Here is a 27,264-nt window from a genome sequence, read left to right as displayed (position 1 = left end):
CCTGCAAAGTAATCCATGACGGTTGGAACCAACTTCTTCCAAATTCCTGTTAATGTTGATATTTTGATCCCTCCCCATAAATCATAAATGTGTTTGTGACACCTAGAATAGTGAATCCTCCTCAGAAGGTTTTCAGTTTTGTTGTTGTTGTTGTTCAGATCCATCAGAGGAATCCCTGTCTATGGCAGCTATAGCCTTACAAAGTGTATTTTTTACATCATGAGACTTGAAAGTCGAAATGACTCTGATCCATGGACTGCTTTGAAAGTTCAGAGTATCTGTGAAGTACAATAAAGGAAGGTATGCCAGCATTTTCTGTTATTGTGTGGTTTGTGTTTTCATTTTTTTATCAGTATCCTTCTAAGCAGAAATTTTAAATTTTAATAAAGTCTAAATTATCATTTCTTCTCTGATAAATTCTGCTTTTGGTTTTTGTTTCATCTTAAACCCATTGCCAAACCCAGGGTGCACAGATTCTGCATCTTTTTTTGTTTTAACTCTACTGCCTTGACAGTAAGCTTTAAGTGTTTTTTTTAAACACATTTTAAAAAAATGTTTATTTTTCAGAGAGAGAGAGAGCGCACGTGCGTATTAAGAGGGGGGTGGGGCAGAGAGAGAGAAGCAGACAGAGAATCCGAAGCAGGCTCCAGGCTCCAAGCTTTCAGCCCAGAGCCCAAGATGGGGCTTGAACTCATGAACCATGAGATCATGACCTGAGCTGAAATTGGATGCTTAACCAACTTAGTCAGCCAGGCACCCCTAAGTAAGTCTTGAAATAGGATAGAGTCCTTCAGCTTTGTTCTTCAGTATTGTGTTGACTATTCAAAGTCTTGTTTTTCCTTTTACAACGTTTTTTATTTATTTTTGGGACAGAGAGAGACAGAGCATGAACGGGGGAGGGTCAGAGAGAGAGGGAGACACAGAATCGGAAACAGGCTCCAGGCTCCGAGCCATCAGCCCAGAGCCTGACGCGGGGCTCGAACTCACGGACCGCGAGATCGTGACCTGGCTGAAGTCGGACGCTTAACCGACTGCGCCACCCAGGCGCCCCTTGTTTTTCCTTTTAAACTGTAGAATCAGTTTGTTGGTGTTTGCAAAGGGGTTGAATCTGTAGATCATGGTGGGAAGAATTGACATCTTAACTATATTGTTTTCCAGTTCATGATAATGGAACATCTTTCTATTTGTTTAGGTCTTGATCTCTATTTCTTGTTTGCTGAATGTTTTATATGAATAGGTGTTGGGTTTGTAAAATGTATTTTCTATGGCAGTTAATATGATCATATATATATATATATATATACACACACACACACATATTTATATTTATTTTCCTGTGGCCTGTTGATGTAGTTGATAGCATTGCTTTTTCTATTTTTTTTTTTTTCAATTTATTTTGAGAGAGAATGAGGGAGGGACTGAGAAAGAGGGAGAGAGAATCCCAAGCAGGCTCTGTGCTGTCAGCACACAGCCCAACATGGGGCTCCATCTCATGACCCACAAGATCATGACCTCAGCTGAAATCAAGTGTTGGATGTGTAACCGACTGAGCCACCCAGGTGCCCTGATAACATTGTTGTGTGTTAAACCCAACCTTGTGTTCCTGGAGTACATTCAACTTGATTATGATGCATAATTTCTTTAATCTGTGGCTGGATTTGGTTTGATAGTATTTTGTTGAGAATATTTGTACACACAAATGTTCATCTGTACCTTTTTGGGGGGATAGTTTTCTGTTTATTGTAAAATACACATAAAATTTACCATTTTAACCACATAATTGAGTGGCATTAAGTATATTCACAATGTTCTACAATTGCCTCTTCTATACCTTTCTAATGTCTTTGTCTAGTTTTGTTATCTGGGTAATACTGGTCTCGGTGTTCACTTCTCTCTCCCTGCCCCCCTCCCCCCGCCCAAAAGAGTTTGTGAAGGATTGATGTTACTTCTTTAAATGTATCATAGAATTCACCAGTGAAGTCATCTGGCTCTAGGCTTTTCTTAGTGGAAAACTTTTTAATTAATAACTCAATTACTTTACTTACTAAAGGTGTATTCAGATTTTCTAATTCTTCTTGAATCAGTTCTAATAGTTTGTCTTTCTAGGAATTTGTCCATTTCATCTAAGTTATTTAATCTGTTGGCATTTTCACAGTATTTCCTGTATTCAAATCTTGCATATCTGAAATAAATTCTAATTGGTTGTAGTGTATAATTCATGTTATACATTGTTGGCTTTAATTTGCTAATTTTCTGAAATGTTTTATTTATTTTTGAGAGAGAGCATGTGAGCCGGGGAGGGGCAGAGAGAGACGGGGACAGAGGATTCAAAGCAGGCTCCATGCTGACAGCCGCAAGCCCGATGTGAGGCTCGAACTCATGAACCATGAGATCGTGACCTGAGCCAAAGTCAGATGTTCAACTGACTGAGCCACCCAGGTGTCTTTCTAATATATTTTTTAGAGGATCTTGACATCTTTGTTTATGAGTGATATTTGTAGTTTCCTTATACTGTTTTTCGTTTTGGTACTGGGGTGATACTCGCTTCACAGAATGAGTTAGGAAAAGTCTGCTTTTATTTTCTAGAGATTGTGGAGAAATGGTATCACTTCTTTCTTAAATGCTATACTAGTAAAATTACCTGGACCTATTGCTTGAAGGTTACAAATTACTGACTCAATTTGTTGACTAGATACAGGCCTTTAAGGAGGAAAGAGGGGATATTATTATAGATGTGTATCAAAAAGAAAAAGATACTGTGAACAACTCTGTACACATGAATCTGAGAACTTAAATGAGCTAACTTCTTAAACTATCAAAGCTCACTAAGGTGAAATAGATAATTTGAAGAGCCTTATTCCTATTAAGGAAATTGAATTCATAATTTAAAATGTCATGGGAGCATCTGGGTGGCTCAGTTAAGTGTCCCAACTCTTGATTTCAGTTCTAGGTCATGAGATTGAGCTCCACATTGGGCTCTGCTGGGTGTGGAGTCTGCTTAGGATTCTCTCTCCCTCCTTCTCCCCACCCCTGCCATCCCCTTTACTAAAAAAAAGAAGTCCTGAAAAATAAGTCTGCAGACTCTGATGGCTTTACTGGAGTTTTCTACCAAATGTTTAAAGAAGTAGTAACACCAATGCTCTATAATCATTTCTGGAATATAGGAGAGGAGACTGAACCTTCTAGATCTTTTTATGAAACTGGTACTACCCTGATGTCAAAGCCAGTCAAAAGTGGTACACACAAAAAAGAAAACTACAAGCTGATATCCTCATAAATATAGATTGCAAAAATTGTTAATGAAATATTAACAAATAGACAGGGCGCCTGGGTGGCTCAATTGGTTAAGCATCTGACTTTGGCTCAGGTCATGATCTCATAATGTATGGGTTTGAGCCCTGCATTGAGCTCTGCATGACAGCTCAGAGCCTGGTGTCTGCTTCAGATTCTGTGTCTCCCCCCCCCCCCCCCCCCGCCACTGGCCCTCCCCTGCTTGTGCTCGCTCACTCTCAAAAATAAATAAATATACTTAAAAAATTTTAAAAATATTAACAAATAGAATTGAATACACATACATCTTGACAAATAAAGAGAAATAAAAAGAAATGGAATGAATTCAGGTGATGCAAGACTGATTCATGATTCAGAAACCAGTAAGTGTAATCTACCACATTAACAGGTGAAAGAAGAAAAATTATTTGTGATTACACCAATTGATGCAGAAAACTTAAAAAAAATTCTTTTGGTTATTTTTATGTGAAAAAGAAAGCTTTTGACAAGAATACATCACCCATTCATGATGAAACTCAGAAAACTAGAAATAGAGGGAAACTTCTTCAGCTTGAAGAAGAAGCTCCGAAGAGCCTGCTTCAGATTCTGTGTGTCTCTCTCTCTTTCTCTCTCTGCCCCTCCTTTACTAATGCTCTCTCTATCTCTCTAAAAAATATTAAAAAAAATTTTTTTAAATACAGGTTTTGTGAAAATTTTGAAACACTGATGAAAGAAATCTGATTTAAATAAATGGAAAAACTTCCTGTGTTCATAGATTGAAAGACAACATAATGAAGTCACAATTTATATTCAAATTCTAGCAAGATACTTTTCGTAGATGTATACAAGATTATTCTAAAATATATTTCAACAGTCAAAGTTAAGAATAGATAAAACAATTCTCATAATGATTAATAAGGGGAAGAAATCATTCCACCTGATTTTAAAACTTATTATGTAGCTCCATTAATCATGACAATGTAAGTGTCTGAAGGAAAGACACATAGATCAGTAAAGCAGAATGGAGGACTCAGAAATAGCCCTATACAAGTACAGCTGAGTGATTTTTGGTGAAGGTGTAAGATGATTAGTGTAAAATGTTGCTGGAGCAGTTGAGTACCCGTAGGTGAAAAAAATTAAAATAGATCATAGATTTAAATATAAAACATTAAAGCACCCAACTTTTAGAAGATAACAAAGGTTTTATTTTCAAGACCTATGGCATGATGAAATGTTCTTAGTCATGACACCAAATACATGATTCATAAAATCTTGGTAAAGAGTACCACATGAAAATTAATTTTTTTTCCTTTAATAAAAATGCTGTTAAATGGATGAAAAAGTGAGCTACAGACTGGAAGAACATATGTATAAACCATATTTGACCAATGACTCATAGAGAACATAAAAAGAGTTCTCAAAATTCAACATTCAGTGCTATTAGAAAATGAGCAAACAATATGAACAGACATTTCACAGAGTAGTACTATGAATGACAAACACATGAAAAAATGGGTAATTAACCTATCCTTTAAGAAAATGCAAATGAAAACTATTATGGGGCACGTGGGTGGCTCAGTCAGTTAAGTGTCTGACTTCACTTCAGGTCATGATCTCAGGCCCCACATCCGCCTCTGCTGACAGCTCAGAGCCTGGAGTCTGCTTCTGATTTTGTGTCTCCCTGTCTCTACCCCTCCCCTGCTCGTTTGTTGTCTCTCTTTGTCTCTCAAAAATAAATAAATATTAATAAATTAAAAAAAGAAAAAACTATTATGATATTACCACTTAATTTATTAGAGTATCTTAAAGGGAAAGTAGCCATAATATCAAATACTGACTAGGATGTGAAAAAAAAATGGTTATCTCCATACGTTGCTGGTGTGAATATTAAATGGTAAACCCACTTTAGAAAGTAGCTTTGCTGTTCTTAAAAATCTACACATAACAGTATTTTTAATACCTTTATTTTTTAAGGCCATTAAGTCATAACATTTTTATGGTCTTGATGGAAAAATGTGGCTTGTAAAAACATGAGTCGAGTACAATAGAAATTGCTTTTTATTTCTGTAAATCGGTAATAAGTTTAGAATAAAGGATTGGGGGCTGTCACAGGAAACATTATTAGGACTGTTACAGCCTTATTAAAGGAAAAAGTGGTTTTCAGAAAGACATACCTACAGAAAAATATTTTTTACAGATTCCTTAAAGCTTTTAAAGCTTTTGTTATCACCATGGCTGCATTTTAGGTTTGACTCTTAAGTTTATTGAAATCGTAAGCTGTAGTTTATAGTGGGTAGGTATAGGAGTAGCACTGAAAATGTAGGTATACTCTAAAGTTTCAGCTTAGGGGCGCCTGGTGGCTTATTTGGTTAAGCGTCCCACTGTTGATTTAGGCTCAGGTCATGATCTCATGGTTTGTGAGATTAAGCCCCACGTTGGGTTCTGTGCTGACAGCACGGAACCGGCTTCGGGTTCGTTCTCTCTCTCTCTCTCTCTCTCTCTCTCTCTCTCTCTCGTTCTCTTTGTCTCTCAAAATAAATAAATAAACTTTAAAAACCAAATTTCAATGTTTTGGCTTAAATCACTAATATGATAGGTATGTTGTTTTCATGTCCTGACATTGTAATATGGTTTACTCTTTAGGACCTTTTCCTGAGTCTGGAGCAGCAAGTTCAGTACATATCAAAGGAACACTTGAGAAACCATTGTGGTTAAGACTTAAGTTTTGTTATATATCACTGATATATTTTGTAGCTATGTTTGAATTTTTCAAATAATGTCAGACACTTGATTATTTCCCATTTTTAGAGAAGGCAGCACAATTCTGGTGTCAGATTTGGGCTTGAGTTCCTGGCATACTACTTTCTAGCCTTTTGTAAATTCTTTTTATTATCATTAAGCTTAACTTCATAGAGTTGTTGTGAGGAGTAAATGATATATAGTATGTCTAGTGGTTGAACAGTACAGTGCTTTGATATATGATAAGCACTCAAAAATTGTCAGTCTTTTATAACTGGCCAGAAGAAGCCTTTCAAACTCAACAACATACAGATGTAGTCCTATATACTGTTACTCTGGAGATGTTTGTTAATGAGTGGTCTGGAAATACATCCAGTCACAAGCTATTCTGATGAAATGAATATAGTTCAGGTAAGAGATGGCAACTTTTTGGAGGTGAGGTGACAAGCTTCAATCATTAACCATCTTCCCATCTCACCCTGTTTTTATAAGCTGCTGTGGTGTGACATAGTGGCAGAGATGCCTTTGGAGAGTGCTGGTTGAGCTTGGCTAGGCTTTGGTTTCTGTTACTTAATGAGACCTAAGGATGGGTCTTGATTCTTTCCCTTCTATATACAATACATCCAGTTGGTCACTTAAGTGCTACTGATTGATCCCCTTAATATTCATCTTCTGTAATCTTGCTTGCAACTACTACAAGTCAGGTGTTTATCATTTCTCATTATAATTAACTATAAAAGCTCCTACCAACTGGTTTTCCTGCTTCCTAACTAGTTGGGATTCTGCCCTGCTACTCATACCAAAGGTAGCTTTCTAAAATGCAAATTTGACTATGTAAGCAGAGTTAAGAGCTCTGACAGTAGAATCAGAACTTCTGGGTTCAAATTCCATCTCTTCCTTGTGTGATCCTAAGTTAAATTCTCTGTACCTTGGTTTCTACATTTATTAAGAAGAATATTTCACATCGAACCCACAGTCACCTGGAAAGATGGCTAAAGATACACTGCTAAACTCCTAGCCCATTACTGGGTCCCTTGATCTTGGGTTGGATCACGAAATCCATAACTTATGAAAAACATCTCAGTTGGTTCAGATACCCCTTTATGAGTCTTCCTAAGATACCATGCACTTTGTCTTTAGGTTTTTGTACTCCTTGTGTCTGATGGGCACACCTACTTTGTCCAGCTAACTCTTGTTCCTCCTTCAGTACTTGGTTCCAGGTCTGTCCTCAACCGGGAAGGGTCTGACTTTCTGATTGTGGATTTCGTGCTTTAGGAAGTCCTCTCTAGTGCTCAGTGTTCTATAATCTTCCTCAAATACACTGTCTAAAATATAGGAAAAAGGTAATATATTTGTTGTTGACAACTATTATAAAAGCATAAATTTCTTCACTGCTTGGCATTTGGCATTTTGCAAATTTTTGGCTTACTGATTTGCTGTCTCTTCTAAGATCCTTGGGAATAAATTTTATATCTTCAGTGTCTTGTAAATCTTAAAATTGTATTAAAATTATTAATCTTAAAATCTAAAAGTTATTCTTTTAGGAAATTTTCTTTACTGAAATGAAACATCTTTATAACAAGGTGTGCAGAGTGGAGGTCATGATGCATCAAGTCTTTGTTTTCTTATTGTATCATTTATTTGGATTCATCCACTTTTCATATTTGTACATCTTGGACCTCCTGGATTTTCTGTAGTTTTTAACCGGAACTTAGTTTGATTTATTCCAGTATTTGTAGGTGAGGACATTGTGGGATAGAACCAGAAATGAAATCAAGAATGTAAAACATTGTGAGATTTGGTTCTGGGGTTTTAGATGTTTTTGTGTTTTATTTAGTGAATCATTTCTAATTCATTTAGATTTGGATGTGTGGTTGTCTTGCTCAAGGCGTTCAAACTTTGTGCATCTTAGTTTTCCTGTTGGTAAAGTGAGAGACTAGATGGTCTCTAAAGTTTCTTCCAGCTCTAAAATTTTTGCTGTTCCAAGTAAAAATTGAATAGGTGTTCAAATATTTAGCTGTTGCTATTACAAATAAAGTAATAAGACTCATTTTATCTTTTAAGCTCTCTCCATTTTATAAATAATTCCTTTAGGCACACATAAACTTTGTTATCAGCAAAAGTTAATTTCTTTCTCCTGTTTACCTAGATTTTCCTGGACCTCCTGATTATAGTTCTTTCTGATTTGAGTGTGTTATCGAAATAGATGCGGGAGGCTGATAAGTAGATACAACTCAAGTGTTGTCATGAAAGAACTTGCCAAATGATTTTTCTCACTGGGCTGCTAATGAGAAAAGTCAAAATGATATATTTCTCTGTTAATGTGGTAGATTATTTTGCCCTTGAGTAACATTTAGGTCTTCTTTGTTTTCATTTAAGTGCCAAGGATGACATTGATCTTGATGCCTTGGCTGCAGAAATAGAAGGAGCTGGTGCTGCCAAGGAACAGGAACCTCAAAAGTCAAAGGGGAAAAAGAAAAAGGAGAAAAAAAGGCAAGACTTTGAGTAAGTATATTTTAAATATATTTGATTTTTATTAGCTTTGGTATTAGATTCACTTATTAAATTAATTTGGTGCCTCAAAATATATTTTAATCCTTTCTAGTGAAGATGATATCCTGAAAGAACTGGAAGAATTGTCTTGGGAAGCTCAAGGCATCAAAGCTGACAGAGAAAGTGCTGCAGTAAAGGTGAAAGACCCTTGTTACCTATTCTGCATCCTAGTGCCAGTTTTAGGGAGCTGCCTTTTAGAAGCTTTCGAGCAGTGTGAATATGTTAATTAAAAGTTTCTATAGATTCTGCTGCCAAAGGGGGAAAACAATTTTTAAGAAAGAAATATGTTGTAAAACCCAACACAGATACAAAGACATTTTATTTGGGATTTCAGAGGTATTTTGTGATATGTTGCTCGTTCACAATTGGTACATTTGGAGATAAAATGTTCCTGTCTCTGTCTCCAGTGTTCTTTGATCTTCTTTTTCATTCTTTGAATTTGGATAACCTAAAGTAATTGGAAAGTGATAGACATATTTTTTTTCATTCAGCTTCCTTGTAGGTTTTGTATACCATTTGAAGAAGGTAGTAAATGTGGACTGATGATTAGTACTTGTTTCAGAGCACCTGGATTCTGAAATTTACAGTGAATGTGAAATGTGCCTGAGGTCTAGGCTAGCTTCTGGTACTTGATTGAGTTTTATATTCTTGAAAAAAATGACCTTATTTTGAAGTTATTTGGAGAATTTTTTCTATGCATACTTAATAAAGTACATGATTGAGGAGTCTCAGTTATTTTAAAACATAAAATATAACTGTTAATATTTTTAACAATGGAATTGTTTTAGCCAACAGAAAATAATGAAGAAGAATCCACCTCAAAACAAGATAAAAAAAAGAAAGGACAGAAAGGCAAAAAACAAAGTTTTGATGATAACGATAGTGAAGAATGGGAAGATAAAGATTCAAAATCGAAAAAATCTGCAAAGCCAAAAGTGGAAATGTACTCTGGGAGCGATGATGATGATGATGATTTTAATAAACTTTCTAAAAAAGCTAAAGGGAAAGCTCAGAAATCAAGTAAAAAAGGGGATGGCTCAGAAGATGATGAGGATAACAGTAAAAGAATTAAAGAGCGTTCCAGAGTAAATTCTTCGGGTGAAAGTGGTGATGAATCAGATGAATTTTTGCAGTCTAGAAAAGGACAGAAAAAAAATCAAAAAAATAAGCCAGGTCCTAATGTGGAGAGTGGGAATGAAGATGACGACTCTTCCTTCAGAATTAAGACAGTGGCCCAAAAGAAGGCGGAAAAGAAAGAACGGGAAAGAAAAAAGCGAGATGAAGAAAAAGCAAAACTGCGGAAGCTGAAAGAAAAAGAAGAGCTAGAGACTGGGAAAAAGGATCAGAGTAAACAATCTCAAAAGAAATCTGAAGAAGAAACTATAAAATCCAAAGTGACCCTTGATGTTGGAGCAGTCCCTACTTCTGAAGAGAAAGGAGAGACTCCCACAGCTGCTGAAGGTTGGTAATATTATTAAGGAAAGGGCTGTAGGCTTGGACTCACGGTCTGAGTTTCACCCCAAGGTCATTTTTTTTTAAGTTTATGTATTTATTCTGAGAGAGAGTGTGTGCTCACATGTGCGCAAGCAGGGGTGAAGTGGAGGGGAGAGAGAATCCCAAGCAGGCTCTGTGCTGTAAACGTGGAGCCCACTGCCAGGGCTTGATCTCGCGACTTGTGAGATCATGACCTGAGCCGAATGAAAATCAAGAGTTGGACACTTAACCGACTGAGCCACCCAGGTGGCCCCAGAAATTTTGTTTTTTGTCCTTGGTTGTAAAGGGACTTAAGTTATAAGAAGAAGCGTTAAAAAAATTTTTTTTAATGTTTATTTATTTTGAGAGAGACAGAGAAAGAGACAAACAGCGTAAGCATGGGAGGGGCAGAGAAGGAGGGAGACACAGAAACTGAAGCAGGCTCCAGGCTCTGAGCTGTCAGCACAGAGTCCCATGCCAGGCTTAAACCCATGAACTGTGAGATCATGACCTGAGCCAAAGTCAGTTACTTAACCGACTGAACCACCCAGGTGGGAAGAAGCCTTTAAAAAATTATATCTAGGGATGCTTGCGTGGCTCATTGGGTTAAGCATCCAACTCTTGATCTCAGGGTCATGAGTTCAAGCCCTATATTGGACTCCAAGCTGGGCATGAAGCTTACTTTAATTAATTAAGTAAGTAAGTACTTTTGATTTTCATTGTTAAACATTTGTATATATATATAGTATAAAATGTCTAAAATGGTTTGTGTACAGACTAGGATTTTTATAGAATTTCACTGTGAAAACAGTTTCAGTGCTGACAAATACTGGAAGGTCTAAAGTGATATATTCCTTTTGATGTCTCAGTATCAGATAATGAATTCTTTTCCTGTTTTTAAAAGCCCAATTTAATCTATGAAATACAAAAGCAAAAACATGCTAAAATTAATTGACATCTTTCAAGCAACTGTGAGCCAAGTTTTGTTTTCTTTTTTGGTAGAACCAATTAATGAAAAGTAAGCTTTCTAGCTAGAATTCTTCTTTTTCAGAAGAATAAAGATCAAATGATTCATACAGCTTGTTCAAAAAAATTTTCTTTTAATGTTTATTTATTTTTGAGAGAAAGAGAGAGTGCAAGTAGGGGAGGGGCGGAGAGAGAGGGAGACAGAGAATCTGAAGCAGGCCCCAGGCTCTGAGCTGTCAGCACAGAGCCTGACGCAGGGCTTGAAGTCACAAACTGCGAGATCATGACCTGAGCTGAAGTCGGACGCTTGGCCGACTGAGCCACCCAGGTGCCCCTCGTACAGCTTTTTTTAAGACTAGAAAACTTTTAATGGAAAAATTGACATATCTTTTTAAACCAAATTTGTATCATCTGGACATCTTTGAAGAGTAATACCACAAAAGTAGCTTCATAAACTTTAATTCTTTAGCATAATGCTGTAGAGTTCTTGGAAGATAGTTATCTATATTTTTATATTTTATCTTTTTTTTTAAATGTTTTTGTTAATTTATTTTTGAGACAGAGAGAGACAGAGCATGAGCAGGGGAGGGACAGAGAGAGAGGGAGACACAGAATCTGAAGCAGGCTCCAGGCTCTGAGCTGACAGCACAGAGCCCGATGCAGGGCTCGAATTCACGGAGTGTGAGATCATGACCTGAGCTGAAGTCGGATGCTCAACCGACTGAGCCACCCAGGTGCCCCTATATTTTATCTTTCTAATATCCCCTTAAGGTAGGCATCATTCCTATCCTCCTCTTCTTTAAAAAAAAATTGTTTTAATGTTTTTATTTTATTTTTGAGAGAGAGTGTGAACGGCGTTGGGGCAGAGAGACAGGGAGACACAATTTGAAGCAGGCCCCAGGCTCTGAGCTGTTGGCACAGAGCCTGATGTGGGGCTGAACTCACGACTGTGAGATCATGACCTGAGCTGAAGTCAGACACTTAACCAGCTGAGCCACCCAGGCGCCCCCATCCTCTTTTAGAAGTAAAACTATCTACTAAATTTCAGCAGGAATTAAGATACCATGGATTAAGTGATACATTAGATACAGTATATCTTCTTCCTGCTGACTGAATCCTCCTGTCTTATTGGGTATCCCAGGACAATTTAGAGCAATGCTAGCATTGAAGCCAACTCCATTTTTTGGAGCTGTTCTGTACCTCTCGAGAAACCTTACCCTGCTGCTGGCATCAACCTCAGCCCAATATGGTCTTTGAATTCTGGGGGCTGCTTATCACTGTGTTAGGAAACCACTTTTTATTTTTTTTTAATTTTTTTTTTTTTAATGTTTATATTTTTGAGACAGAGAGAGACAGAGCATGAATGGGGGAGGGTCAGAGAGAGGGAGACACAGAATCTGAAACGGGCTCCAGGCTCTGAGCTGTCAGCACAGAGCCCGACGCGGGGCTCAAACCCACGGACCGCGAGATCATGACCTGAGCCGAAGTCAGCCGCTTAACCGACTGAGCCACCCAGGCGCCCCAGGAAACCACTTTTTAAAAAACACTTTGCCTCTGTTCTTTTTTGGTAGATGACAATGAAGGAGACAAAAAGAAAAAAGATAAGAAGAAAAAGAAAGGAGAAAAGGAAGAGAAAGAGAAGGAGAAGAAAAAAGGACCTAGCAAAGCCACAGTTAAAGCTATGCAAGAAGCTCTGGCTAAGCTTAAAGAAGAAGAAGAACGACAAAAGAGAGAAGAGGAGGAACGCATAAAACGGCTTGAAGAGTTAGAAGCTAAACGTAAAGAAGAGGTATGTTTTCATGAAGTTGTGTTTAAAGTCTCTGCTCTGTAAGATATCTTTAATCTTCTTATTCTAAAAATGTCATAGTTGTATGGTAATTCAATTACATTATTATTCAGATGTAAACAATAAGATGAAGCAATATAGAAAACTCTACCTTTATTCACTCAGGTGCAGAGGTTGGTTATATATCCACTCCAATACTTGGTCTACTCTCATATGATGTTAATTAATAGTTATTATGTACACTGTTGAAGTATTTTCATTTGTGGCATCTGGGTATTTCAGTCAGTTAAGCATCCAACTCTTGATTTCAGCCCAGGTCACGATCTTACAGTTGGTGGGTTCGAGCCCTGCATTGGGATTCTCTCTCTTCCTCTCTCTCTGCACCTCCTTTGCTCGTGTTGTCTCAAACATAATTAAGTAAACATCTAAAAAATAATATTTATTTTCATTTGGGTATTCATAATGTAATACTTCGCATGTATTTCAAGAGCTTTGTTTGAATTTGTGTTCTTGACATTTAAATTTCATAATTATGTCAATACAATTTTTGTCTGATATGTACTCCTATGCAGGAAAGACTAGAACAAGAAAAGAGAGAAAGGAAAAAGCAAAAAGAAAAAGAACGAAAAGAACGCTTGAAAAAAGAAGGGAAACTTTTAACTAAATCCCAGAGAGAAGCCAGAGCCAGAGCTGAAGCTACTCTTAAACTTCTACAAGCTCAGGGTAAGTAGTATTTTTAACTAACTGAATAGTCTAGAAGCTTCTGTCATGCAGTTATAGGTCTGTAATGGTCAAAAGGAGAGTAGAAGTCAGAGAATTTCTATGAAAATGCTGTGGAAAAAGTCAAATAAAAATGTAAAGAATAGGGACACCTGGTTGGCTCCGTTGCTAGACCATGCATCTCTTGGTTTCAGGGCATGCATTCAAGCCCCAGGTTGGGTATAGAGCTTACTTAAAGAAAAGTGTAAAGAATAGGTAAGATAATTACATTATTTAGGGAGGTGACTTCTATATGATGATGAAAATTTATGTGTAAATGATAGTATGTCTGTAAATAAGTTTTTGTTTCCCCCACAATAAACAAAGATAGAGAATACAGTAAAATCAATCACCAAGTATCTGTTACTCAGTTTCAACAATTGTCAGTATTTAACCGTTCTTGTTTTCTCTCTCTCCACTGACTTTTTTTTCCTCAAGTATTTTAAAGTGAATTTTAAACACGATATTATTTTACTCCTTTTTACTTTATTATTTTACTCCTATTTTACTAACAAATGAGGACTTTTTTTTTACATTAAGTAGATTTTGTATTACATATAACAAAATTAATTTCTTGATAGCATCTGGTTGTCTATGTATAGTTTTTCCCCTTATATCCACAATGTTTTTTATAATTTGTTTGTTTAAATCAGGATCCAGATTAGATCCACACGTTGCCTTTGGTTGATATGTCTGTCTCTCACTGATACTATTACCCATTCTTGGTTTTGGTATACCATTTATTAGTTGTAGATACTGGGTTATTTGGAATTTCTCATATTCTGAATTTGTCTAATTGCATTCTCCTAGTCTTGGCTAATAAACTTCTCTATCTGTTAAAATTTCCTATATCTAGCAGCTTGGCTTTTCCAAGTGGTACTATGTACTTCCTGTTGCCTCATGTCCGGAGGCATGTGATCTGGTTGTCTCACTTTTGGTGATACCAAGATTGATTATTGGGTTAGGTATTGGCAGCTTTGTCCATTATACAAGTAATCCACTGATTTTTCACCTAATAATTTAATATCCAATTAGTGATCATTGCCTGTATCAAGGAGCTCATTAGGAATTGCAGAGTTGTGATATACTGTCATTCCTTTTGCATTTATTAGCTATAATCTTTGTTTAAAGAAAAACTTTCCCTGAAATACAGTTCATGCAGGAAAGCCAGGATAAATGCTTAATTATTTTCCTTCATTAATCCTCAGGATAATAAATTGATGTCTTAGCAACTTCCAAAGGTGATCAGTGAGTGTAATTTTGTTTTTTGGATCTGTATTATTTTAATGGGGTTTTATGTAATTTACATGTTTTTATCTCATGAAATCATTTATATTTTTTAATACTCAAAATTGTCCCATCTTTGGCCAGCGGGACCTCATTTAGGTTGGTCCCTCTGATTTTTTCCACACAACCACAGTATTCTTTGACCTCTACCTCACTTTCTAACACAACAAGGTATCTGTGGTACATCTTACACATTTTCTGCCCTAGACCTGAAATCACCTGTTTATACAAGGAGCCCTAGTTCTTTTAGTTTAGAGACCATAATCTGGACGTGTAATTATGTTTCTGACAGATAAGATGATTTAAAATAGTTTCTCTGCTCCATTGAGAAGAATATTGAGAAGAAGACCTCTCTTAATTTCTTGTTCTTACATTTCACAGATTTTTATATGACAGTAATTTTGGTGCTTTTGCTATAATTACAGTAATAGGTACCATTTATTGCATATTTATTAAGTAACTGATACTGTCATAAACCTTTGACATTGTCTCTTTCCTTATAAGAATCTAATAGGTATTTTCATTCCCATCATTCATTCCCAAACTCCAAGTTTAAACTGTTTGCCCAATGTCATGGAGCTGAGATTTAAACTGATCTGTGTGACCACCTCTTTATTATGCATTATATGTTCAGCTGGCAGCAGTAAATGTAGAGAAACACAGTACTTGGATCAAAAAGTTTATTCTTAATTGGGGATGTAGTTTTTTAAAGATGAAATTAGAGAACAAATATGAGTACAACTAGCACCCAGATACGAGATTTGACTGGTGACTATTTGGATGTCTAAAAGCACTCATGAAGAAATTGGGATGGGACCAAGCAGGGAATAATTTTCCATTCTTAGAAATGTTTTATGGAGTAGTTTGACTTGTACTTATGAGATTAGATGAAAATTATAATTAAGTAGACACTTCCCCCAATGTGGGGTTTGAACTCATGACCCTAAGATCAAGAACTAGCCAAGAACCCCCCCCGTCATTTAAGATGATGATCATTAGGATGGGTTTGGAAGAGATGGTCTCTCGAGTGGCATCTCTCCCCTTGGGCTCTTATTTTTCATAATGTTGCTCAATATCTGTCCTCTTACTGATTCCCTATGTATTGATAAAAAGTCCAAGCTCCTTAGCTTGATATTAAAGGCCTCCACAGTATGCTCATTGAGTCATCACAAAAGAAGCTACAGTGTTTTGTTTCACCGTATCTTTCAAAGCTACCTTATTGGGTAAAGATCAGGTACCACATTCATTACCTAGAATAATATAAAACTTATTTATTGAGCCCAAAATGTGTTTGAGAGTGTAGGTATCTGCCAGTGTTTTCTGATAATTACTCTGAATTGTGTAGCAGATAGCATTTTCAGTCAGTTCTATAGCCTTTAGCCTATTAACTACTAACCATATAGCAAGTACTTTACAAATAATTTGAAATTAATTCACTTCAGGCAAAGAGTTTCTGTGTGAATTTGATTGTAATAATCTCAGTTTGCAAGGTGAATGGAATATCTGAACACACATGTTGATGTTGACTACAAATATAACAGTTTATTAAACATTCCCTAACTCGAAGAATAGTCTGTTGATTAAGTCTGCAGTGTTGTTGTGACCACCCTTCAGTTCATCTAACTTACAGTTTCCCCTCCCAGGTCCCTGCTTTTACTTACTAGGGGTAGGCTGCTGGGCAGGGATATCTCTGGTCAACTGGATTATCTCCACATTGTCAGCTGGCTTTATCCTTTTATTTTAGTTTGTCTTACCAAATGATAGCTCTGATTTTATAATTCTGGCCAATCTCATTACTTACATACATGCATTCATTCAGTACTTTAAAGTTAAGAACATTTTAAGTGATTTCCTTCTGTTAATGACTTCATTCAAGACCCCACAGTAAATAGTTTTTATTGTTTTATAAAATTTCTGCCCTATGTGAGACTGTGTCAGTAATCCAGCAAATGGAATGTAACCTCTCTTAGGAGTTTGTTATAGGAATGGAGAGGAAGGATTGTAATAGAGAACCATTCCATGTCTGGGATTTACTAATAACTGTTGGCTGATGAAGATGTATTCTCCTCAGATTCAGTAATGTTACTTGCAGATCAGATTTGACATTGGTTTGTACTGCCATGTCTTAATTTGACAAAATTTATTTGTTTGCTCTATTTAAGAGAAAATATGAAGTGTTCAAAACTGGATAGTAAGAACCATGAATTCAAATAAAAACAGATTTGTGATCTGACACTAACCTTTTCATTTTGGATAAGTCACTTTCTCATTGAATCTTACTTTTGACCAGCTTTTGACCAGCTGTGAAGCTGGCCATAGTTGAAAAAAAGTAAACTTAATGACTTTGTTTTGTAATGGTAATGAAACTTCTGTTATACTTAGTATTAGTTTTTTTATTTGTATTGTAACAAATTTAGTAGCTTAAAAAGATACAAAATTTATTACTTTGAAATTCTCTAAATCAGATGTCTGATGTGGGTCTCACTGGTTTAAGGTGTTGGCAGGCCTGCATTCCTTTCTGGAGTTTCTAGGGTAGAACTGATTCCCTTGTTTTCTTCTAGAGGCATTCATATTACTTGGTTCATGATGCCCTTCTTTCATCTTCAGAGCCATCAGTATTGCATAATGCTGACTATTTTTCCATGGGTACATCATCCTCTGACTTCAGCCTGTACCTCAGAGAAAGGTTCTTCATTTTTAAAGGATCTCATGCAGTTGATTAGGTTGGGTTCACTTGGATAATCCAGGATAATGTCTCTCATCTCAAGTCCTTAGGCTTATTCACATCTGCGGTGTCTTTTTTGCCATGTTAGGTAACATATTCACATGTCCTGGGAATTAAGACCTGGATGTTTTGGGGCAGGGGGAGGCATTATTCTGTTTACTATGCTCTTAATTTTCATCTTATTTGTGAGTTCATTACAAAGAAAACATTTTGTGAGTGTCATGATTTCACTGTATCTTTCAAAGACCAAAATACAGATTTTTAAATATGTTTATGTTAAATGTTTAAATAGAGATCAGTGACCATATTACTCTGAAATGTGCTGGAGGTTTACCTGATGCTATTTATTTGCCATGTCTTGTTACTTTAGTGCTTAAATTGGGGAATTCAAGCCAAACAAGGCTGATTAATTATATTGATGATGAAAAGGCATATAAATAGTAGCATATTTTTCATTACTACTAAAGTATTTGGAAGAATAGGTGTTAAATTAGGACCTACTCTGGGGCGCCTGGGTGGTTCAGTCGGTTGGGCGGCTGACTTCGGCTCGGGTCATGACTTTGCGGTCCGTGAGTTCGAGCCCCGCGTCGGGCTCTGTGCTGACAGCTCAGAGCCTGGAGCCTGTTTCAGATTCTGTGTCTCCCTCTCTCTGACCCTCCCCTATTCATGCTCTGTCTCTCTCTGTCTCAAAAATAAATAAACGTTAAAAAAAAAAATTAGGATCTACTTTTAATTTCTCTTGTTTCTGTCAGATTGTTAGAGGCATTTATTCTGAAGTGAAAAGGATAGGTTAAAGGTAGAATTTACCTTTTTTTCAACTGTGGCTTCATTTTGGCTTTTCTAATTTTTATTGTCTGTTTCAGTTCATAGTCCAAAATTTATGGAGTAAGTAGAGCTAGTGAAGGTTTTTGTGGACCTTGTGGGAGATGTGGGAAAAGGAGTTGTAGAATTTCTGTCCTTTCAGCTGTGAAATTCTTTATTTATTTTTACAAAATTTTTAAAGCTTATTTATTTTGAGAGAGAGTGAGCTAGGGAGCACAAGTCGGGGGAGAGGCAGGGAGAGAGACTCCCAAGCAGGCTCTGCATTGTCAACGCAGAGCCCTGCACGGGGCTTGATCCCACAAGCCATGAGATGACCTGAGCCCAAATCAAGAGTTGGACGCTTAACCCACTGGGCCATCCACGCACCGCTGTAAAATTCTTAAATTTCTTTGTTCACTTTGAATTGCATACATTGTTGAATGATCATTATTTTTTTTTTTAGTGAGAATTTTTTTAATATTTATTTATTTTGAGAGAGAGAGAGAACGAGAACACAAGTGGAGGAGGGGCAGAGAGAGAGAGGGAGACACAGAATCTGAAGCAGGCTCTAGGCTCTGAGCTATCAGCACAGAGCCCAATGTGGGGCTCGAACTCACAAACTTGTGAGATCATGACCTGAGCTGAAGTCGGATGCTTAACCAACTGAGCCACCCAGGCGTTCCGAATGATCATTATTTTTAAAACAGAGTGGTGCACACATGGTTACTTCTTTTTGAAGAGAGGAGTCAGGGAAAGGGGTCTCTCATATCTGAAGAGTTTGAAGGGACTCCCCCCCCCTTTTTTTTTTTTAACTTTTGAGGCCAAATAGCAGCTCCACTTAAATGGAACTTCAAAACATAAAGGGTAAAGTTCTGAGAGTACCTCATATTTTTGGCCAGAGGGACGAGAGGGGCTCCTGGGAGCCAGAGAGTGTAGGGGAAATTGCAGGTGGGGGAGAAGTGACAGAAGAATCCTATAATTCTGTTGATGAATGGACATAAATCCTAGGCTTACTATATAGTTCTGTGTGTTTAGAAGAGACCCAAAGAAGGATAGTCAAAACTTTAAGAACTAATCCATGATATAAACCAGTGCCCAAGACCCAGATTTACCTCTATGGCTCATGTATGTACCAGGTAAAATACTGATTCTAAGTATACTGTGGAAAGTCTGTTATAAATGTTCTAATTTCTGTAGCAGCCATTAAATAAGATTAAAACTAATAGTTAGTAGATAAATTAAAAAGGAAATCTAAAGTATATTCAAATAATCCACAAGAAAGCAGGAGAAGGTGAAAAGGGAAATGGAAAACAGAGGTAACAAATCAAATAATAAAATGATAGACTTAAAACCAACTATATTAATAATTAAAATATGAATAGTCTAAAGATATCAATTAAAAGAGACTGTCAGAAACCAAGAGCCAGCTAGCTATGTGCTGTCTGCAGTAAATCCACTTTAAGTGTACTGATATAGATAAAATGGTAAAAACAGATACCAAAAGAAAGCTGAAGTTGTTATATTAATCTGAAGTACTTCAGAACAAGTAAAATTACCAAAATAAAGACCTACATTGCATATGATAAAAAGTGAATGCCTCATAACTTTATAACAATCTTATGTGTACCTAACTACAGGTTCACAAACATTCACCAAAATAGACCATTTTTGGGGAGCCATAAAATAAATGCTAAAACATTTAAAAGATTTGAAATCTTACAGTGTTTTCTGGGGGACCAAAACAGAATTAAACTAGAAATGAATAATAGAAATATATCTACAAAATCAGTAAATATTTAGAAATTAAACCACACTTCTTATTAACCCCTGAGTCCAGGAGAAACTCTTACTGAAAATTAGAAAATATCTTGAATTAGAAGAAAAAAAAAAAGAAGGAAAACACAGCATATTAAAATTTGTGGGGTGCAGCTAAAGCAGTTCTTAGAGGGGAATTTGTAATATTAAAATGCTTGTTTTAGAAAAAGAAGGTCTCAACTCAATAGTCTAAGCTTCCCATTTAAACTAAAAAAGGAAAAAAGGCAGAAAGAAAAATGCAGAAAGCAATGTAGTATAAAACAAGACTTAATAGAGAATCATTGAAGCCAAAAGTTAGTACTTTGAAAAGATCAATAAAAATGATAAACTTCTAGATTGGCTAAGAAGAAAAAAGAGACAAGACACAAATTACTGATACCATGAGGAAAGAGTGGGGAGGGATATATCATCATTACAGATTTCCAGGTGTTAAAATGATAAAGCAATATAATGAACAGCTCTGTGCTAATAGATTGAAAAGCTTAAGATAAAATAGGGCCATTCCTTAAAAGACACAAACTATCAAAACTTAAAATCTATCATGATGAAGTGGATTTTATCCTGGGAGTGAAGGCTGGTTCCATTTTGAAAATCAGTAAATGTGTTTAAAGAAGCAAAACTACATGGATGCAGAAAAATCATTTGACAAAATTCAGTAAGCATATATGATAGAAATTCACAAAGTAGAAAAGTTCCTTATTTTGCTAAAAGAGATCTACAAAAAAAAATACACAATTGTTGCACTTAATGATGAATTATGGCTGCTAAACCCTAATATTGTAATTAAGGCAAGGATGTCCATTCTCACCACAATCATTCCACATTGTACTGGAACATCCTAGAGTTGTAATTAGGGGAAAGAAAGAAAAAAAAAGTAAAAGACATACAGATTGAAAGGAAGAAGTAAAACTCTATTTACAGATGACAATTGTTTACATAGAAACTACTGAGAAATACCACTGAAAAAACATGAAACCCTACAACCAATAAGTGAGATTAACAAAGTTATAGATAGGGCCAGCATGCAAATACCAATTGTATATCTGTATGCTAGCCATTAACAGCTGAAAATCAAAACCGTATTATTTACAGTAGCACCCCACCCCAAAAATAAATTGAAACAGTTATAATTCTAATATTTGTGGGACCTATATGCTGAAAACTATAAAAAAAAAAACACTGATGAAAATAATCAGAGAACTTTGTAAATGGAGAAATGTTGTATTCATGGATAGGAAAACTTGATATTGTTAAGATAATCAGTTCTCCGAAATGATCTGTAGATTCACTGCAATCCCAGTCAGCAGTAGGATATTTTATGAGTATCTATAAGCTATTTCTAAAGTGTGTATGAAGAGATGAAGGAGTTAGAATGGCCAAAATAATTTTGAAAAGAATATACTTGAAGAACTCAGAATATTGTACCTGATTTCAAGACTTACTGTAAAGCTGCAGTCATCAGTACAGTGTGATAATGGCAAAAGCAGCAATAAAGACAAATAGATCAATATAATAGTCTGTATATGGTCAGTTTGTTTTTTTCTGTCATAGGTAAAAGGCAGTTTATTAAGTAAAATACAGTATTTGCAACAACTGATACAATTGGGAATCTGTATGCAAAAACAAAAACCCAAAAGCGTCATCCTAAATCTCATTAAATAAAAATTAACACAAAAAAGATCATAAATCTAAATATAAAATGTACAACTATAAAACTTTAGGGGAAAACATAGTAGAAAGTCTTTGTGACCTTGTGTTAGTGATTAGTTTAACTTCAAAAGCATAATTCATAAAAGGAACAAATTTGAGGAAGTCCAGTTAAAAACTTGTTCAGCAAAAGACACCATTGAGACAGTTCAAAGACAGTACCTCAAAATCACGTATCTGACAAAGGATTAATATGCAGAATATGAGAAGATAACTCTGTATTCAACAATAAGAAAAGCAACAACCCTATTTAAAAATGGGCAAAAGATTTGAACAGAAACTTAAACTATAAGCAATGAAAAGAATGTTTAACATTAGTCATTATGGAAATTCAAATTAAGACCACCATGAGGTTTCACTACATATTTATTGAAATACTTACATTTAAAACATCTTTTTCTGGCAAGTATACAGAACAGTTGGAACTCACCTACTTTACTGGTTGGAATGCAAAACGGTAAAGCCAATTTGGAAAACAGTTGGCAGTTTCTTACAAAATTAAATACCTATTTACATAATGTCCCATCATTCCCACTTCAAAATATTTACCACAAAGAAATGTTCACATAGAAACCTGCATACAAATGTTTGTAGCAGCTTTATTCGTAATTGTCCAAAACTGGAAACAACTCAAATGTCCATCAGTTGTCTAAAAGATAATGGAACTGTAGTATATACTTAACAATAGAATGCTACTCAGCAATAAAAAGAAATGTATTAGTACACACGAGGATGACTCTAAAATCCATTATGATGACAACAGCCCAGACTATAAGGTTTAATTTCTGTGATATTTTGGAAAAAAATCTTTTGGGAAAGAGAACAGATAGGTGGTTGCAAGGATGTAAGTAGGGTTTGACTACACCGAACAGCCTAGGGTGATGGAATTGTTCTTCATCTTGTGTTTAATAACTCTGCTCATCTGTCAAAAGTCACAGAACTGGACACCAAGAAAGTAGAATTTTAGTGTATGTATATTTTACAATATCTTATATAAAAAAGATTTTTCCATGAATGTTCTTTTATATTTCAGGGTATGTATCTCTGGGGTGAATAAAATGTTACCTTTTCAAGTAGCATTTCTTAAATGATATGCAAATAGCATAAATCTAAAGTTTTTCATTCTTATCACTTAGGTGTTGAAGTGCCATCAAAAGACTCTTTGCCAAAGAAAAGGCCAATTTATGAAGATAAAAAGAAGAAAAAAACACTACAGCAGCTAGAAAATAAAGAAGGTTTGTATACAAAGTGACCTATGACTTAAAAATATTTGGGGGGCGCCTGGGTGGCTCAAGTCGGTTAAGCGTCCGACTTCGGCTCAGGTCATGATCTCACGGTAAGTTCAAGCTCCGCGTCGGGCTCTGTGCTGTCAGTTCAGAACCTAGAGCCTGCTTCGGATTCTATGTCTCCCTCTCTCTCTGCCCTTCCCCCACTCACGCTCTGTCTCTCTCTACCAAAAACTGAATAAACGTTAAAAAAATTTTTTTTAATTTTGTTTGACTTTCTCCTACAGCATTCAAAACAATGTCTTTTAAAGAAACTGGAAATCAGAATTACATATTGAAACTTACTATACCTTATTTCCTATTATTGTTAATCATTCTCAGCTGATTTAAATGACAGGTTAATGGAAAAGTGCTTTTGTTCGAAAAACCTAGATTGTACCCAAAAACTATTCTTAATTATTCTTATTTTTTTCTTTGTTTCCTTCTCAACCTTTTTGTAATTTTCCATTCTATTCCTTGAATAGAAAGAAACTCTGTTTCCTGTAAAATATATGACTGATATTTAAACATTTTCTAAACGTGCTGAAGAATTCAAGTTTGTACTATTGGTTTTTATTCAGTACTTAACAGTATCCTAACAGAAATTATGCACTGAAAAAGTATTGTTAACTTGGTTTCTGCCTTGTTTTCAGTGTCTGAACCAATAGAATTAAATGCTGCTGTAGAAGTGGTAGAACAAGGAGTACCAGAAAAGGAAGAGACGCCACCTCCTGTTGAACCAGGCCAGTAGCACTGACTAATTGCTTCCTATTAAATAGCATTGGTGTGTCAGAAGTTGTCTAGTCATTATTAGTGTGGGGAAACCAAATATCTGTCAGGATGGTCTTTTTCATACTTCTTTTCTCTAAATCATTCCTTTCCATTTCCATTTTGAAAAAGTGTAGGAGATTTGAATCAGTTTTTTTAATAGTATCAGTAAAATGTAGAGAGGATAGAAGTTTTTAGATTTTTTCTGATGTTTTCATTTATGGGTCAGAAATCTTAGGTGGTGCCAAGAAGACCTGAAGTTCTTTATTTAATCCTTTGGAAACAAATTGGTAGCATTTTAATGAGAACTATTTAAGAGTCATAAAAATTGGCATTTTTAAACCTCCTTGGAGGTCAACTTCTATTTACTAAATCAATAAGAGGATTGTTTATTCATTGTGTGTGTGTGTTTTGAGGTTGGAGAAAAATCTTTGGCTTTTTTTTTGTTTGTTTAAGATAAACATTGTTCTAATTCATTAGACTACGTATTGATAGAGCCAGAGGTTAACTAAATGTGTGGTAATAATATCAAGAGAAGCTCCATATTGTAAAGTTTGGATTGGGAATAAAAAGCAAGAGAATGTCAAGACTGACCCACACTAGTGAAAGATATCATTTCTGGTTCCTTTCCTTCTTTCTCCCCTTCTGTTCTTGGTATAAAATGGATCATTTACTTGGCACAACTCAGGTTAACATGATGACATTAGAGGAATTCAGGTTGATACACTTAATAGCAGTCCATTATTTTAGGTGACATTTGTAGCAGTAGAAAGAATTGTTAATTTAAAAGGATGTTTTGGGTACGTGTACCTGACTCATTTCCTTTTCCTCAGGATGACTCAACCAAACTTGTTGTCAAGTAATAATTATTACAGGGAAGCAAATACCACATGTCCTATGATTTGAGAATAGTTTTGCTTTATTGGATTTCATAAAAAAAAAAGAGTCATTAATATTGAGAATATTAAATCTTGAATTCAAAATTATACCTTTCTGGATACTTTTGGATTGTCAGCAGATATTCTATTCTTATTTTCAACTGGAGTAGAGGTGTAGCTTTGTACCTACAGCTATATAATTTAAGTAGTATTTGTATGTATCTGTAGAGGTTAAAGCAATAAAATAAGTAGTAAATTCTTAGGTATGAGGCAGAAGTTTGAAACATCAAAATGGAGATGCAGTAAGTCCCCTCTTATCTGCAGGGGATATGCTCCAAGACACCCAGTGGATGCCTGAAACAGCAGATAGTACTGAATTCTGTATATACTATGTTTTCTCCTTTACATACATAGCTGTGATAGAGTTTAACTTATAAATTAGGCACGTAAGAAAAGAACAGTAATGAGTAATAACATGAACAATCAGAATGATATACTGTATGAAAAGTTATGTGAATGTAGTCTTTCTCTTTTAAAATACTGTACTGTACTCTCCTTGTGATGATGTGATATGACAAAGCACTCACATGATGAGATGAAGTGAGATGAGTGATGTAGGCACTGTGATGTAATGTTAAACTACTGTTGACCTCCTGACCATGTTAAGAAGGAGGATTGTCTGCTTCCAGACCACAGTTGACTGTGGGTAACTGAAAATGCAGAAAGCAAGACTAGATAAGGTGAGGGGACTTTTGTGAAATTTCATTTTTGCTCAAGAACCTAGGAGTACGACCATCTACCCTTTTCAAAATCTAACAAAACATTTAAATGTCTGAGTTTCTAATATTTTAATTATGTCAAATATGAAATCTGGATTAAGTGTAATTTCATGTATTCAAAATTCTGGGTAATTGTGCAGCATTTGGTAATAGTAAATTATAACATGCTAGCTATATTGAAAAAAATAATTCAAAGATAATGAGATTGTATATGTGTTTTTGCATAATGAAAACATTTTTAATGTCAGCATAATTTTCTACTTTTTTCTAAAAGCAATTCCCTATTTCTAGATGATTTCTAACAAAAATCTTTGTTTACAGAAGAGGAAGAAGAAACTGAAGATGCTGGATTGGATGATTGGGAAGCTATGGCCAGTGATGAGGAGAGAGAAAAAGGTGAATAGCTTATAAGTACACATTGATAAATCTCGTGGTAATTAGAGGTGTGTATATTTAAAGGAATGGTCAGTCTTCTGATGATGAAAGCCATATGAACATTTCTGAGAATAAAAACCAGTCTTGATTTCTCCATTGCCATGGTTCCTAAATCCTTATGTGGATCCTCATTTTATGAATAAATGGTTTTTCAGAAGATCCTAGGATTTAAAATACATTTTTTCAGTGGCGCCTGGATGGCTCATTTGGTTGTGTCCTAACTCTTGATTTTACCTCAGGTCGTGTTCTCATGGTTCACGAGTTCAAGCCCCACATTGGGTGCCTGTCTCTGCCTCTCTCTGTGCCCCTCCCCTGTGTGCACACTCTCCCTCTCAAAAATAAACTTTAAAATATGTATACATATATGTATATATATTTCAGTATGATGTTATAAATGGGATTAGGTTATTAAAGGTAGCCTACCAAAAGCCCCTTTAACTTAAAACATAATACAAAGATAATGCAAGTAAATGGTACCTAATCAAAGTGAATAAACAATTTTTCTTTGTCATTACTTTCTGTCATTTATTATTAAAGTCTACTTTCTTTGGTTTTAATTTCCTGATTTTTCCCCCTAACTTCTTAAATTTTTTTTTTTATACATTTATTTATTTTTGAGAGACAGAGAGAGACAGAGCATGAGCAGGGGAGGGGCAGAGAGAGGGAGACAAAATCAGAAGCAGGCTTCAGGCTCCGAGCTGTCAGCACAGAGCCCAACGCGGGGCTCAAACCCACCAACCGTGAGATCATGACCCGAGCCGAAGTCGGATGCTCAACCGACTGAGCCACCCAGCCGTCCCACTAACTTCTTAAAATGGATATTTGTTTATTTAGAGTTTTTTTCCTTAATATATGTGGGTTTTTTTTTTTTTGAAGTTTTCATTTTAATTACAGTTAATATACAGTGTTATATTAGTTTCAGGTGTTTGATAATGTTTCAGCAATCCTGTGTATCACCTGGTGCTCATCATAACAAGTGCACTCCTTAATCCCCATCACCTATTGAATTCACCCCTACCCTCTCCCCAGCCTCTGGTAACCATCAGTTTGCTCTCTGTAGTTAAGAGTATTTTTCTTGGTTTTTCTATTTCTCTCTTTCATATGCCCTTTGCTTATTTGTTTTGTTTCTTAAATTCCACATATGAGTAAAATCATGATATTTGTCTTTCTCCGACTGATGTATTTCACTTAGTGTTAGACCCTCTAGCTCCATCCATGTTGTTGTTGCAAAATGGCAAGACGTCATTCTTTCTTATGG

At 35.7% G+C, this 27,264-nt stretch overlaps 1 protein-coding gene across 1 annotated transcript in view; it reads left to right on the top strand.

The window, feature by feature from the left end:
- EIF5B (eukaryotic translation initiation factor 5B) overlaps nt 1–27,264 on the top strand; it is a 71,407-nt gene that overhangs the window by 4,568 nt on the left and 39,575 nt on the right. The window contains exons 2-10 of the mRNA XM_019454356.2: nt 5,914–5,945; nt 8,389–8,514; nt 8,615–8,699; nt 9,351–10,023; nt 12,573–12,790; nt 13,360–13,510; nt 23,018–23,116; nt 23,800–23,889; nt 25,893–25,967. Of these exons, the coding sequence (XP_019309901.2) occupies nt 5,914–5,945; nt 8,389–8,514; nt 8,615–8,699; nt 9,351–10,023; nt 12,573–12,790; nt 13,360–13,510; nt 23,018–23,116; nt 23,800–23,889; nt 25,893–25,967 (1,549 nt within the window). The remainder of the gene's footprint in view (nt 1–5,913; nt 5,946–8,388; nt 8,515–8,614; nt 8,700–9,350; nt 10,024–12,572; nt 12,791–13,359; nt 13,511–23,017; nt 23,117–23,799; nt 23,890–25,892; nt 25,968–27,264) is intronic.

This window comes from Panthera pardus, unplaced genomic scaffold (genome assembly GCF_024362965.1).
Source record: "Panthera pardus isolate Hobbes unplaced genomic scaffold, ASM2436296v1 HiC_scaffold_25, whole genome shotgun sequence".
Taxonomy (NCBI): Eukaryota; Metazoa; Chordata; class Mammalia; order Carnivora; family Felidae; genus Panthera; species Panthera pardus.
The sequence above is the reverse complement of the archived record's forward strand: the minus strand, read 5'-3'. Positions and strand labels throughout refer to the sequence as shown.